Here is a 16,335-nt window from a genome sequence, read left to right on the forward strand (position 1 = left end):
ATAAGATCCCCAAACTAGCTTAACACTCTCAAAATCAGTAATGCTGAAATGCAAGGTACATAACTTAATATTAATCTAGACTGTATCAGACAAGAAAAAAATATATATTAAGGGTTAATTAATTTTTTACTATTATTTATAATAGAATGTTTAGGACTCCATAAATTTCTGGTATTTTTCTATCAAAAACATAGCAAGGCATGATGCATAGGAATTAAAAAAAGAAAAAATAGTGAGGGCAGGAATGCAAGAATCTACAGTACTCAAAGGAGAAACCAGAAGCTTTTTGCAACATAGAAAATTACATAGTCTTCTATTAAAGTTGGAGATACTTTCATTCTTATGTATTAAAAACAACTTCCAGACTAAAGCACAGACCAGCCACAAACTGCAATGAAACACAGATAACCATCACTCCCTCTTGGATGGAATTAAAAGGCTTACAAATAAACATTCAAAGAATCTGTTTAAGTACCCAGTGTCAGAAAGGTCCATCTTGAAATCCACCTGCTGAAAATGAACATGCTGAAAATGAAACTGTACTCAAAAAGCAAAAGGAATTTTGCTTCTATGCCTGAGAATAACCTTACAAAAAATACTGTTTTAACTACCTCACTTGTGTCTCGCTTTCTGCTCCAACATGCAAGATTCAGTTCCACAACTCCTGCTAACTGCAACAGGTGTGCATACTACCCATCCACAGCAGGAAGGTACAGTAGCAAGACAAAATTAATCTCATAAAGGAAAGAACTTTTCGAACCAGGAGAAAAAGAATTATTAATTTTTGGTTCTTAACTAGGTGCAGCCTGTATTTCACGTGTCTGCCAGAGGGCTGCCAATACTTCTTAGGCTGCACTCCAAGCAGTCCTGAAAAATCCCTAGAACAAGTTGCAGTACTTCACTCCCAACAAAAGCTCATTTTTATTGACCATTTGGTTCAGACAGGACATCTTGCAGAACTGTGTTCAAAGTATAAGCCAAAAGTCCAAGACTCATGAGACTGAAAGCATATCAAATTAAACCTAACAACTTGACCATTTTTCAAGAACAAACCAAAGAAAAAATTCCCTTCATTTAATTAGAACAGAATCAATCTTCAAAAATAATAAGCATAAGTGAATCAAAAGAAAAAACATTACAACCTTATATAAAAAGTAGTTTAACACATGGATGTGACTACACAACTTTCTACCATATGTAAAAATTCTCTTTCATTCTTCTCTCAGGCTATCTTCCACAAAGAGTGAAGTGCATGAACTACTCAAAATATACCTCCTATTAACAGAACAAAGATGATACACTGTATTCATTCTTCTTTATATTAATAGCAATATTTGAAAAGAATGGTGCAAAGTAAGAAACTGTATGCTTACTCTGGAGACAGAGTGCTGTAAAGTGAAGCACAATATGGAAAGATAATTAGTGATGGAACAAAATCCAGAAAAATAAAATCATATGTGTGCTGTCTACTGCAAATGCGAGGTAGAGTAAGGAAAGCTCTGTAGAAGAACATTTAATACAGTGCGACTGTGGGCAGGAAAACTCTTACACATTCTGCTACCAGATCAGTAATGCTGCATTATGGCAAATCCAGTTCTGTAGTCCCATCAGACAAGCCCAAGATGAAGCGATGTAGTAGCATGTATGGAGCAGCAAGCTTTTAAATGTAAAGTCAGAAACTTAATGAGTCTAGGGGTTTGCTATTTTAGTTTTCAATCTATTTCTTTTCCAAAATCAAATACAACACAAAATAACTCAACCTGATTAATATGTGAAAGTTTACAACTAGAGATTAAGCACAACTCATCTGTGACTAAGTCCAAATACCACAAGGACCGTAGGAATTCTTCCCCCACAAAAGCTTTCAAACTGAAAATTACATACTAGGTTTTGAGTCTTCAAATACAGCAAATAAAGCTGATAATGTGAAATAGTCATGGCATAACATGCAACTTTTCAAAGCCATGTCCAACCATAAAGAAGCGCCAGATGTAATTGTTAGCAAAATTCAAATGTATTGAAGCAATTAACAACATTTATTTTGGGTCTTACACTGGGTTCCTTCACAATCACAGTGGGATGGCCAAGCCCTCCTGCAGACTCTTCAGTCCTTCCTACCACAGCCACTGCTATTATGAAGTACCCCAGGCAGCAAAAAAAAAATATCTATTTCTGCTGTCAAACAATCTTGATGAGTGGCCAGAGCAGGAAGTCACTCACACACCAGAAATACTTAATCTAAAGTGAATAGTGACACAGAACACGTTCCTCGTTTTATTGTAAAGCTTTTTTTTTATGAGCAACAGCAATGTGGGGAGGGAAAAGTAATTTCCCTTTGTCTCTTCTACTTTCTCCCCAGGCAGTTTTAACTTTCCCACTCTAGCAGAGACAAAATGTCAATGTGAATATGTTATTAGGACAATTTTTCCAATTCTTTCCTCAGTTCAGCACCAGAGGTTTTATAAGGGACAACCACAAGTGTCCTCTCTTGCACAGCGCTGGAACCCCATAACCAGATTTACTCCAGTCACTACTGCAATGTCCTTGGGCTGCCCCTGAGCCTTCTGAGCAAAGCTTTCCCTTTCCAATTTACTTCCAGAATATTAGTCCCACTGGGACCAATTCACTGCTACACCACCAAGCCAGAGACCTGCAGGTGCCTGTCTCATGAGTCTCTGTCACTTGGACATGCAATTCTTGTCTCTGCACAAGTCACAGGAGCCACAGTTCCAGGGGCAGAATGACCATCTTCTTCAGTCAGCCTTCCATCTCTGAGCAGTCCCTTTGTCTTTCAAGTTTTGAAAGTACAGTGTAGAAAAGAGTTACCCAGGTATCTTATTCAATTGTCCTTCTTATCATCAGCCTCTGGAGCACTCCTTGTGCAGATGAAACATTCCCCTTCTAAAATTATTCTCTCCACATTTGCAGTGTCATTTCTTTCTACTGACTTTTCAGAAGAGTAAATTGATCATAGGCTAATCTCATCCCACCCACATAATGCAACACCTTTATAAATGGTGTCAGGAAGTGTCACGTTATCAACTGGCCCCCACAAGCTTCTGCAGACAAAACCCATTCCAGTAATCATCTTTGTCTAGATTAATGGCACAGCTGACCACAGACTAATGATATAGATAGCTCAAAATTGTCTCGTCAGAGAAGACATCTAGGTGCTTATTCCCATGTCTATAGAACAAGGAATAAATTATTTTGACTATCCCTGCATCAAAATACCAAAAATAATTGTACATATGAAAAAAAATTAAACAGTTTCAACTACAATTTTCTCACACAAGCAGCTGGGATAACACATCAAAGACTTAAAACTCATGCTGAACCCTCAAAACACAAATATGTCACAACCAAAAGACAAATACTTAAATAAATTTAAAAATAACCTTGGCAATCTCGACATATCCAACTCTGTAAGCCCTATGCCCCATTTTACAAAGGTGAACTTTGATTATCTTTGATCTCAAGTGTTGCCAAGGCATATATGCAATGAAGTGTACATCACTAGTATCAAGCAACTCAGATAAGATTTGTTACTGTAATTTCCTTACTTAATCAAAACCATATTCTGATGAGAAGACATTTCAATCAGCATGTGTCTGAAGAGTAGAATACCACAGGCATTTGGCTCTCTCATAGCAATTTAGGGTTTTATCAGCATTCTTACATTCATATTTGTGTCCTACAAGGAAAACTATATAGAGTACCTTCCACAATAGGTTGGAATAAACAAATAAATGACATCATCTTTGGGGGGATAGGCACAAATATTCTTTTACTGTCATTTAAACTTCCTCTACACAGATAGGGCTTACAAAATGAAATGCACCAGAAAAATTACTGAACATTCAGCCACAAAACTCAATCTTTTCTACAAAATATATAATTACTACAGATGTTTCTCAAGATGATAAATAAAAGGCTGAGAGATAGCTTACTATATAGCCACTTCCTCATATTTTCCCAGGTAGAAAATAAATATATTAAAATCCCATTAAGTCTTCATTTCCAGAAAGGACCTATTTCTAAATCTATAAAAAATGAAAAAAGTCTTGTAATCTTATTTCATAAATTTTTCTATACTGACTACATCTTTCCTTGAATGTTTAGCAGCTCAGATATTTCAGTATTAGCCTTGGAGACCAAGAACTATTGTCTCACATTTGTCTTGCATGGACACACTACTGAAAGCTTACAGGCTGCCAAATCTAACAGAAATATAATCAAGGGATAAAATGAAGTATTACGTTTGTTAGATTAATTACATGCTTACAGCAAGTTTAAATATTAAATAGGAAATTAATAAATTGCAAACCACAGGGCCTTTACTGAAAAAGAGTGCAAAAAAGAGAAGAAGTGGCATAATGAAAATGCAAAGAGTAGAAGCAAATAGAACGAGGAGCCTTTGGCTCCTGGTTAGGAATGTAAATCTTATAGCACAAAACAAGCAACAAGAAGCTATTCAGCAGCAGAAAGCACTGCAAATCTACCATCTTATGGCTTCACTTCCAGCAAAGAGTTAAAGGAAGGAGACTTCAGAACACAGCAGAAGGGAAAATATTTCCTTCTTTCATTACAAACCTATTTACCATTGCATTTAATGCTCCCAACTAGAAACTGTAGTTTAAACAACCTGCAAGGTCCAGTGCTGTCCTCCACAAGTGACCAGTTCTCTCTTTGTAGCTGTATTTTGACAGCATTTCTTTTAATTGCTTCCCTGGCAGCTTTTCAATACCAGCTTGACTTCAGCAGTCAAGACCTTAACAGATTTCCCCCCCCTCCCTGGGTCTAGGCCACTGAAAAGGTGTTGCTTAAACCCATTACAAACAATTCAATTAATGTTGAAAAATTGCTGCTCTGGAGTACTTAATTAAAAGCTCAACTTCTCTTTCCCAAACTTCAAGCATTTTTAAATTAAATTTGTTTTTTCTTCTTGAACTGGAAAGGAAAATGTATTACAGGAGGGAAAAAATCCTCTGAAAAAGTTTGATATTCCTTGGATAGATGCACACAGAAAGCACATCCATGCTTAATCACAGCGTGTAGAGGAAAATAAGGAATGAACGTTTCACACAAAGAGAAGTGCAAAAGTAACCCTTTGTAAACAGATCAAGAAAGTTCCTTTCAAAAGTGAATTGGCTGCAAAACAAGAGGGTATCAACAAGAGCAGGTGCTGAGGCAGATAACCTTGGGCAGATCACCGCTGTTAAATACAGAGCAAACATTGTAAACATTGACTGAATCAAGTCATTCTTGGAGGACTGATGATAAACCTCTGAGGCATCACTGAGGCCCAGAGATGTTCCTCCTCATGTGGCAGATGTCTGCCACAGCTCAGTGGCACTGGCATCTTGGAGAGCAGAGGAACCTTCTCCTCCCCCAGCAGCAATCCCACAGCAGTTTTCTGAGTAACATGAAACAGCAGCAATTTCTTGGGTGGGAAACAGGCTGTGGAGCAGCCATGGGCTCTGCATAACAGTGCAGTGAGACAGCTGCCTGCCCTTTGAGGTTGACAGTTCTCCCCAAAAAGGGAAAAAAAACATGCTAGGAAGTTCTAATTATATTTCTTATTTTTGGGTTTGACTTCTTTTCACAGAAATACTATTTAAGTCAGGTCTCAAAGATCATTTTTCCACCTCAGTCTCTTCAAGAAATGCAACCGTGTCACAAGAAATTATGCAGAGTTCAGTATGTACGTGCTTGAAAAATGTCCATTATTTTGGAAATGCATTACATTTGAAACTGAATCGCCATTTCACTTGATCAAAACTTGGCTTCAGAGAATAATTAATGCATGTATGCCCACCTGTGAGCCCAGAGGCATAACAAATAAGGAGATGCATGAAGTATCAGATAAAGAGTCTGCAGTGAATTGCAATTGTTTTAAGTATTAAAAGAAGAAATACTACAGGGAGCGCGGATAAAACTCCATACCTTGAACTCTCCTCAACTCTCAACCTCAAGTTAGACCTTTGTATTTCAGAGCTGATGTTATTCTGCACTCCATGCTGTGCTTATAATAATTTAAAATGCTCCATACAGAACTGTTCAGAATTATGGACACCCTGAGCACGAACTGCTGAAGATCATTTTCAAGTGTATGTGACATGAAATCTGATGCTGTACTCATGCAGTATAGCTTGTAAAGGAAACAGCTCAGGTTAATACCTCTGGATACTGGAAATTTTTATTCCAGGTTTACTGATAGTATAAATAATTGGCATCCCTGCAGAAAATGCATCAGTAAACCCAGATGTAATATAACTATTTCTAAGATACTAGTTGCTAACAGAAATTATTAATGAAGACATCCAAAGTTAAAATTCCTAGTTTGTGCCAAAGTGACCTCCTTTCAAAACTTTAAGCACCTTAAAATTCAGCCATGAGAATTGGTACTAAGCATCTCAGAAAATTTAGGAAAACTTTACTAGCGCTAAAATATAGCTATTTCCACATATTGAAATGCTTCCTAGACAGTGTAAAAAAAATAAAAATAAAAAAACGAACAAAGAAAATAAAAACAACCCCACAACAGTACATTACTGTCAAACAGGGCTCAAAGCTCTCAGCCAAACCTCATATGAAGAATTTCTTGCGAAGTTGGTCCCAAGACATGTTTGCCCTCACTCCCTGCTGTGACATGCACCAGACTCACTCTTAGGATCCCAGTCCCTACAAACAGAGCCAGCCTTACATTTGCACTCTGCTTACCTTACACTCCAACCATTTCACCTCTGTGCAACTATCACCATTTCAAGTGGTCACACAACACTCTGTCATCTACTAGAAAGGCATTCGTGCAATAACAAAGTAAAAGGACAGAGAGAGAGCCACAAATAAGTAATTTACAAATAAGTAAAATACAAATAAGTATTCCTTTTTGAATCTTGACTAGGATTTTGTTATTTACCAAAAAATAAATAAATAAAAAGGCATTCCTAAGGGGTACTCTCACTAGAGGTGAGCAATACCATTTCACAAAGGATGATTTGCAGCTTCTTTTTTACCTTCTCTTCTCAGGAGCAATGCTGATTACTTACAGCTAATTCATTTTCTCTGTTCCAGCTCAGCTGTTATATATCAGAATCATCTTTGAAAATGCTATTTACTGAAGTAATCAATCAATCAATTCTCCATATGCTAATATTCAAACATTCTGGTTTGTCACATCAAAGGGTCTTCATCAAGAAGACATGTTATAAAATTAAATTAACCATATCACAAGTAAATTGTGCTTTTGATCAAGAACACGCAACTTCTGAGAATTTGCTAGGAAATTTGCTTATTTGATCATATGATGAGTGGCTTTTTTGAGATCAAGGAAATTATCTTGTTAACTTTTTGGAAACATACTGCATTGTTTCAAACAAGATAATTGCTTTCCTTTTTCTTTATCAGTCTACTTCCCCAAAAAGCATGGGAGGTGAACTGCTTCGAGATAATCTATTCCTGTATAACATTTTTGAACACTACCTGATAGGAACAAAGCTCTGTCACACATTAGTATTTGCAAATCAAGAGCACCTATACTTTATATACGTCTATATTCAATGGCTGAATCTTATTTGTGAAAGTTCTAAGTCCCACAAATCCAAATTTACCAAGTTGCCTGCATTGGTAAGCTTTAATTATTTTATCATATTTACACTTAACTGAAGATAAGTCTGTGTTTTGGAGTCAAAAACTCTGAAAATACAGGATCGATACCGCGATTATAAATTATACAGCCATTTATACAGCCATTGTGAATTATTAGAGAAATACCTGTATGTGCTAAGAAAAAAGGTAGCATTGGTTTGCAGGGAGAAGCTATGACATCTATTCATATAAGCAGAGTATCAAGACAAGCACGTAATGCAGCATTCCATGTTTTAACACTGAAAAAACTCCTTGCACAAAAAAAGCCAATATTAACATGGTGGTACTTCATTTTTATGATGTAGTGTCACTACAAATTTATTTCACTGAATTTTAAGAAGCACTAATTTTCATAGTAATAGTCCTCAGCTATTGTAAGGTAAGTAGTAGAGACTTAAGGATTGGGATATTTTTGGGTTTTGTGAACTGGAAGACATAATACTGAAGTATATTTATCATCTTCAGGTGTTTATCCACTGTTTTAATAAATTCTGGTTTACTTTCACATTTTACACTGTCCTTACACTGTGCTCTTAATCATATCTACCATCTTCACACAGCTCTTGCTGTGTCTGGAATAATTTAAAGAAATTTTATAACTATAAATATGTTGTGAATGATTGCTTATAACCCTGAAAAACATTTGATCAAAACCAACTGGAGTCACAGCAAAGAACAGGCTAGCATTCTTCTTTAACAGACATGAACTTGGCATTCATTTTTGCAGCATTGCAATACTTATACTGATGAAAAAACCCCAGGCAGACATGTTTGTTTATTGCTTTGGTAACCTGTATGAGGTTGGTACAAGTGCAACACCTCTGCAAGTCATTTAAAAAATGCAGCAGACATCTTAAGGCTTTTATGATGCTCTGATAAGAAAGCTTTAATTTAATATGCCAGTGTTCAATATGTCAGAGCTCAAATATTCTCTCAGAAGAAAGCTTAATGCACATGCATTATTAATGCACTATCTGAGGGAACAGATCTATTGGAGTGGAATCTGACCAATGTCATTAGTCACAGAGTGCAAAGCAAATGTGAAAATACAAACGATAATGGTAAGAGGACACTTTGCACCTACCTTGTGTCTTGTACTGGTTTTATTTAAAATTTAGAAAACCAATGAGCTCTGGGTGCAGTTTCCCTGATCTAAATTGTTGTTCACACACTTACCAGATTTGATAATCGATGAATCTCAGGATTATTTCCTCACTATCAGATGATAAGTTCTGTGTCCCTTCAGTTGCAAGATGTGGATTTATGTTGAATTGAAGCAGTAATTTTTCAAAAACATGTTAGACTGTACCTGAGCTGCTGCACAAACTCTCTAGTGACCCAAAACGAAGTACAGTGTAATTAAAACTAAAACCACTATTTTGTGAAGGCTGTACAGCTTTCATGTCTGAAATCTTTTATTTAGGTATTTAAAAGAAAAATCAGATTCATTAACTCCATACAATTAATGCACACCCTAATCACTAAAATGAACCTGTTTCCCACTGATTTTTCAGGCATTACTAATTAGACATGACATTAATATTGCTATTTCAGCTATGTCAAAGCAGAAACTACAATCACAGTACTTCAGAAGGTGAAATTTTAACTGTTCCTCTGCCTGAAAGATCTTTTCATAAATTTCTCAGTTTGTGAAAGGCAATAGTTGAGTAAAGCCTAATTAAAAGGTGTGTTACAACACTGTTGCAAGAGACTTTACAACGTTGGTTCTGTGTGTCTTGAAATCCAGTAGGACTACAGCTGACACAGCCCTGAGCAACCTAAGCCTTGCAGAAGACTGAAGCCAAAAATCTCTACACACCTCTTCCAACCTAAATGCTTCTTTAAATTGCATTTATGTGTAAGATGCTTCTATACTCAAGTCAAGTTTGCTGACAGTAATTTTTACAGTGGATTACAAAACCCAGTTGAGAAAGGCTTAATTAAATTAGGAAAGTGGACAACATAATGACAAAATAAATTCAGCACAAACCAGCATAAGATATTACATATTACACTAATGGATTCAAATATTGTCAGTGGGAAAATATAATCTGCAGCCTTTCATGGGAAAGATCTCTGCTGTTGTGGTGATGAGAACACACACCTGCTTCACGCTGTACTGTGATCAAGAAACAAACTACACACACAGTATTTAGTGGATGGAAGGGAGTGTTAAATGTCAGCATGAGACAGATGTAGCAAGAATCAACAGATTTTCTTTCACTATTTATTCTATCATCTCATGAGAAAATAGAAGAACTAAATTCTTCCCAACAATGATGAGAAAAGCTGTTGCTCTATAGTAAAAAATTAAGTCTTGTAATTAGTCAGCTAAGTAAAAATATAACTGAGGTACACACATAGAATATGAACATATGCATACAACAGAGGAGGGACACTTCACCTTTCAAGGAGTATTTTCTTTTTATAAAGAATGGTTAGCATAAATTCATTGGCACAAATATTAGCCAGCTATATTTTAAAATAATCATTTTTAAAACCAAAAAGCATGTGTAGAAAAGCCTTCTAGGGAAAAAATATCCATCAACACTCCCACCTTTTAGCATAAGCTGAATAACACAGAAGTATTACATATTTTTTCTGATTCTTCTGGTGTTTTTCATAGGGGAGGAAAGAAATTAGACAAGATGTGCTACTAGAAAATATAAAAGATTTGTGTCTCACACAATCAGTTTTTGAGGTTTTAAATGTCCTATTTATGGCAAATAAACCATGCACTCTATCACATCACTGACAAACTTTCATTTAATACATGATGTCTCTAATTTGGCTGAATGGGAACAGTAATTTGGCTGTACACGTCTATCAATATTATCCTGGATATGGAATGACTTTGCATTTAAACCAATGCTATTTGACACGCTAGACCAAATTTTAACATTCCACGTCTGGTACAGTAGTCTTTGCAGCACTATCTTTAAAAAGATGCTTGTTTACCCTTGCAGCTAAAGGCTCATCCACTGTTATGAACGGAACTCCAAAAACAAAGTAGCATCTGCTCAAGTTGGCCACTGTCACAGTTAAGCCCCACATCTCTTCCAAGGCAATAAACAGGTTACACCCCCCAGGCATGCAGAACATCCATTCACACCATCAAGGCAGAACTCAGGCATTGATGGCTCCTCCTAAAACATCCTCCAGTGGTTTCTGACAGACAGCTTTAGGAAAACTTCTCCAATCCACCAATCAAAGTTTGCACTTTAAGAGCTTGACTGCAATGTTAACTATGCTACCCCAGTGTCCTGCTTCATTTTATTGTGATCTAGAAAATCCAGTACTCCAAAAGAAGCAGCAATTTTGGGTTGTACACCATAAGCTTTTTTGGGGGGCTATGGGTAAATGAGCAGCTGTGGCTATTACTATGTCTAGGTCAACAGCATCAAGCTCAGTGCAGCCAGACCACAGTATCATTTTGTATAAGGATGTGCTGTATGAAGAGACATCAAAAACACCCACAAAAATCTCAGGAGAAAAAGAAATTGTGCTATTTGGTATATATTTTCTAAATAAAGCAATAGTCTCAGGAAAACAGCAAATACATACTGTAGGAATAGAGCTGCCATAAATAAAAACAATAAATAAATGAAATAAATAAAAACAATTTACTCAGTTTCCTATGACCAGTAACCCAGCATTTCCAACCTCCCTCAAAACAAAACTCACCACACACTATGCTAACAGAGCTGGCTAAGAGGTAGAATATTTTCACAGGTTTTTGAAATTAGCTTTCCAAGAGAAATTTACTACTCTGAAAAGTAACACTCTGGAAATAGCACTGGGGTTTCATCTAGCCTTCCTTTAGGGATTTTCCATACCAAGTATGCCTAATGTATTCCTGCCCTCTGCACCTAAATCAAGTCCAGCCAGCAAAGCAGTGTTCTCCTCTATTTCATACTTCATCAATAAACTTCCCATATCTGGAGGCAAATACTCATTTCAACACCAGCATCTCAACAATAGGTGCTTTTTCAGCAAGTAAACTATCATCACCGTTTCATACACCAGTATCAACATCTATGTCCCCCCCCCTCAAAAAAAAGAGAAATTACAGCCTAGCTGAAATAAGTATGCCTCTTAGACTGTTCTAGTAACAAGAAGGTTAATTCTTACTTTAAAAATAATAAGAGAGATCCTAGTATGTTCTCTTATTATGTTCTTAGATTAACACTTGCACAAACCTGACTTCAGCACACTGCTATCCCAAAGGCATTGAAATTTCTGTCTGGAACTCAGTAAACAACATCATTTCTGATAATCAATCAAATCAAACAAACAAAACCCAAAGTTATTCACCCCTTCAACTGTGCTGGCTTTGCAATTTTGTAAAATTTTAAGTAATGAGAAGTATTTTGCCCATGAAAGCAGTAATTATATTGAATGCAATGAATAAGAGCACAATTTCAATCACAACTACTTTTCAGAGCAGAAAAGTTAATCTAAACAGTAGACAATGAGAATCCTGAAAACTACAAATGAAACCAACCGAGCAATCATTCAACACACTTGGCTTAGTTTATTCTGAAATACAAACTCTTGTGTCTCAGTATGCATTACAAGATCATCATTGCTGCATGCACCAAGGAATGTTTTGGGAGAGATGCTGAAGGAAACATGCAGTCAAGTCAAACCCATGTAACAGAGTTGGGGATAAGCAGTGAGAATTCCAGAAAGGATAAAGAAATATTGCCATTGCATCATGTTGCACCTCAGCCCTGCTCCTGCTGCTCCAGCCCCGCTGCTTTAACCACACGGAAAGAGGTTAAACTAGAGGTGTGGCTTTACAAGAAGGACAAACATCCATGCAAGGCACCACCATCCATTTTCAAAGACCAAGTCCATCTGCCAGAGGGGAAAGAGTGGCACATGAACTCACCAACCACAGAGGTGCTGCCTGCTCTGCTCACACAGGCCAGCAGCAGCCAGAACTCCTGTGACAGAGGCACATTTCCAACAGCTGAGCAGTGCTGGCTGGAGCAGAGCTGCACTCACACAGCAGCACGAGGAGGGGCAGGGGAGAATGCCTTTTCCTGCACACAACCATGGAAATGGCTGGGAAGAATTGGGAAAAAAAAAAAATCATAGTGCCCTTCCCACTCTTTGCTCCTTGCCCGACTTCTGCTTTGTTTGGTTTTTTGGGGCACTGGGTCAGGATGCCTGAAGAGTGATGAAGGGTCACAATGCTGAAGCTGATAAGTGTGAATGCCTCACTTCTCCCACACGCGTTAAGTAAACATAATTATGATATTACACAAAGCACAGCAGGGAGAGCAGAGGGACAAGAAAGAGGTACACATGCAGATAAATACCTCCTTCCATTCCCAATTATGCCACCCAGAAATTTTTGCCAAAACACATGTCATTTTTGCCTTCAGTAAAAATCAGCAAGATGGGAAATCTGGGAAACAGGCTTTATTGTATCTGTCCAGCTCGGGTTCTCCTGCCATATGTTTCCATTATATCATTAACACTCATCATACTAAGGTTTTTAAAAATTATGTATAACTTACATGGAAGTTTCACTGAAATCAGCTCACAATACCCTTTTTCCTGAATCCACACCCCTTTACAACCACATCCAAAAACCCCCATTGCTAATGCTGTGTTCACTGGGAGCCTCTCACTCCCCTTCACACTTTTTCTTTCCATAAAGCAAGCATCACCTGTCATCCGATTCCCTTGTGCATGCTTTAAATCTAATCACAATACCCAAAGTGTCAATAATCATGTTTGTCTTGCTGACAAGAATCAGAAATGGAAATAAAGTTCATGCTGCATAACAATAATGTAGCCTGCAGTGCTGCAACTGAACAGCCTACTTTTCAAGAAGTCTAAAGCAACCACCTCTCACTTTAAAACATACAAAGGAAATCAGCCTTTTGAAACTAAATCTAATATGCCAAGCAACTTGATTGCTAACTAATAAATTAGATAAAACCCCCTAGGAAAGATGCCAGCATCCTCTCCCAAACCACCAGCATCACCTTTCAGAAACATATTTCAATTTTACAAAATTAAAATGGGATAAGAAAAAAGTCACTATTCTGATAGATATTTATTGTTAATACAAATATTATTTCCCCATGGTTGCTTAAGACAGCATTACTAAAACAGTTTTAGCAGCAAGGTTGGAAAATACTACATAGTCTAGAGTGCCCTCTTCCTTTTCCAAGAGGAATTTCAGGGAAATACTGTTGAAGATGTCCATCAGTTGTTTCTCAGAATGTCAAATAAAATAGATAACTAGACTGTAACATAACATGAAAAATTTCAGTATAATTTAAGCAAAATCCTTACATGAGTGATGAATGTGATTATACCTTAATAGAAATATACTTACAGAGCCATCTGAAATTGTTCAAGCCATTTTTTCTTTAAGTCTTTAGTTTTGCAATAAACTTCTAAACCATTTTCACCTTGGATATGAATGAGGTAGAAGCCATAAGACCACTGCATAAGAAGATTGTTAATACAAGTCATCAGTTACAAAGAACAGAAAGAGGAAAAAAAAACCTAAAAAATAAGAAAACATTTGTATATTCTTTAATTCATTAATTTTGGGAATAGTAAGACCACTTTATTGTGTTCCCTTAGAATGACTTACTCAAACATTTTAATTACCTCAAAATAAACAAAGTTGAAATCTAAATATTTACTCCAGCTTATATTTAAAATGAAAAACATCTTAAAGAAATTTTATTTACATTTTAAACTCCCACAAAATGCTTCAAATTCTTGCTGAAAATACATTTTATGTGAATTAGTAACAAATATTTACCTTCTTGTTTTCTTTATCAGTAGTAGGGTTATTTGTAATTTTGTATTTCTGAAGATCTATTATTTCCTTCATTTCATAATTATCCCCTCTCCGTTTGCAAACAATGACAGCTAGATCAAACAAGAAGATATGCCTATGAAAGTACAATGCAGAGATGGTTAAAACTCCAGAAAGCTAACACCAAAAAGTCGTATTTTACACACTTTTGCCAGTGGCACTTAAAATTTTCAAGATGAAGAACTAAACTACTGGCTAATAAAATAATCAACATTGAAAGTACTTTTGCTTAAGACCAACTCCTTGTAAGGGACTTCATGATCTTTGACAATAATGTAGTAACTAATTTTCCATTCATCACTTTGCACATTCACTTGGTCAGTGGTAGACAGGCTCTGTGAATTCCCAATGGAAGGGAAACCCCCAAGAATCAGTGAGCTGACCTCCAACCTATCAAGAGTTACTCCCCAGGTTTTCAATAACAAACACCACAAGTTACGCCATCACCTGTCTTGCCTTGCACGTTTGTCTAATGTCGTTATCCTTATTTCCCCATCGCCTTGAGGTCTGCCATACTGTAAGAGGGAATGGTTCTGAAATAGAAGTAAAATGTATGATTCCATACAGCAACAGTGTGAAGATAACACATTCAAATGTTAGACCACTCACTCTTTTTACCCCAATAAAGGACTTCTCAGACCAGGAAACATCTTCTCCTCACTAACAAACGAAATACTGTAAAGAATCAGTCCATTCTATCTTTGTCTTGAAATGGGAAAGGTTTTCCCATTACAAAAACATCTGAGAGTCACTGTATACATACAAACATATTTAATTAACAAAGACACCCAGAACAGCAAGATTAATGTACTTGAATATGCATGTCATTCTAAACCAAGCAAAACGTACTTATACTTAAATATTATCAAGAATATTATCAACTCCAATGAAATGAGGACAAAATACATCTATATGTTTGATCAAAAGTGATTTTAAAATTATATGTAAATTAAAAAATCACATACCAAATTCTCTATTGATAGTTGAAACTGTCTAATTTCCCGGAGTGTTTCATTATCTCTCTTTACTTCATTTACATATTGAGCCAAGTCCTAGAGTATCAACAGCAAAAGGGAGGAAAAGAATAACTTTTCTATAACAGACTGCTTTAATAGATTATTTTGACAAGTTTATTTCTAATTTTATCTTTGTCTTATCTACATATTTAGTAGTTTCTTTTGAAATTCTCTTTAACGTTCAAGAATGTTATGTATGCCTAAATAAAAAAGGAAAAAAGTGTCTGCATATATTCAATAATAATATTTACAACACTCTTCATGATATCTATTGGAACATGAATTTACTATCAAGAAAGAGGGAAACAGGTAACGAATTCTTAAACAGAGCTGATTTTTTTCTGAATGTCCTTAGTGTTTTATTCTCAAGATTAAAGATGGAAATGTAATTTATGCAGCTCACTACTAAAAAAGCAGTAAACATCCAACCTGAGGTAAATAGGAGGTAAATAGAGAATATAGCAGAAAACTTATATAAGGCAGCTCAAAAGCAGAATGTAAGGTGTAAATAAAGCATAAACCTGGGTGCTTATAAGCTATGGCCCCAGTAGTGGGATCTTGCTCTTACTGTTGCACAGCAGAGAAAAGCCATTACACAGCAGATTTTAAAAGGGGCTTTTGAAGGGATATACTACCTGAAGTCACAGGGTGAGATCATTATTGTGCCCTTTACCAGAGCATGTACTGTACACATTTCACTAAAGCCTTTAAAATGCTCTGAAGATGCTTGAGTAATAGTGACAATTTGCTGGGGCTCCAGTGTTTATGGCTAGAGATGAGGAGCGAGCAGAAGAGGTAATTGGTGGGGTCAGGAAT

The 16,335-nt window shown here is 36.4% G+C and overlaps 1 protein-coding gene across 2 annotated transcripts in view; it reads right to left on the minus strand.

Annotated features, from left to right (window-relative positions):
• VAV3 (vav guanine nucleotide exchange factor 3) overlaps positions 1-16,335 on the minus strand; it is a 147,428-nt gene that overhangs the window by 63,150 nt on the left and 67,943 nt on the right. For both annotated transcript variants that reach the window (XM_038143683.1, XM_038143684.1), the window contains exons 12-15: positions 15,469-15,555; positions 14,951-15,036; positions 14,447-14,579; positions 14,009-14,118 (exon numbers count right to left, since the gene is read on the minus strand). In XM_038143683.1, coding sequence (XP_037999611.1) covers positions 14,009-14,118; positions 14,447-14,579; positions 14,951-15,036; positions 15,469-15,555 — 416 coding nt within the window. The remainder of the gene's footprint in view (positions 1-14,008; positions 14,119-14,446; positions 14,580-14,950; positions 15,037-15,468; positions 15,556-16,335) is intronic.

The sequence above is a fragment of the Motacilla alba genome, chromosome 8 (genome assembly GCF_015832195.1).
Source record: "Motacilla alba alba isolate MOTALB_02 chromosome 8, Motacilla_alba_V1.0_pri, whole genome shotgun sequence".
Classification (NCBI taxonomy): Eukaryota; Metazoa; Chordata; class Aves; order Passeriformes; family Motacillidae; genus Motacilla; species Motacilla alba.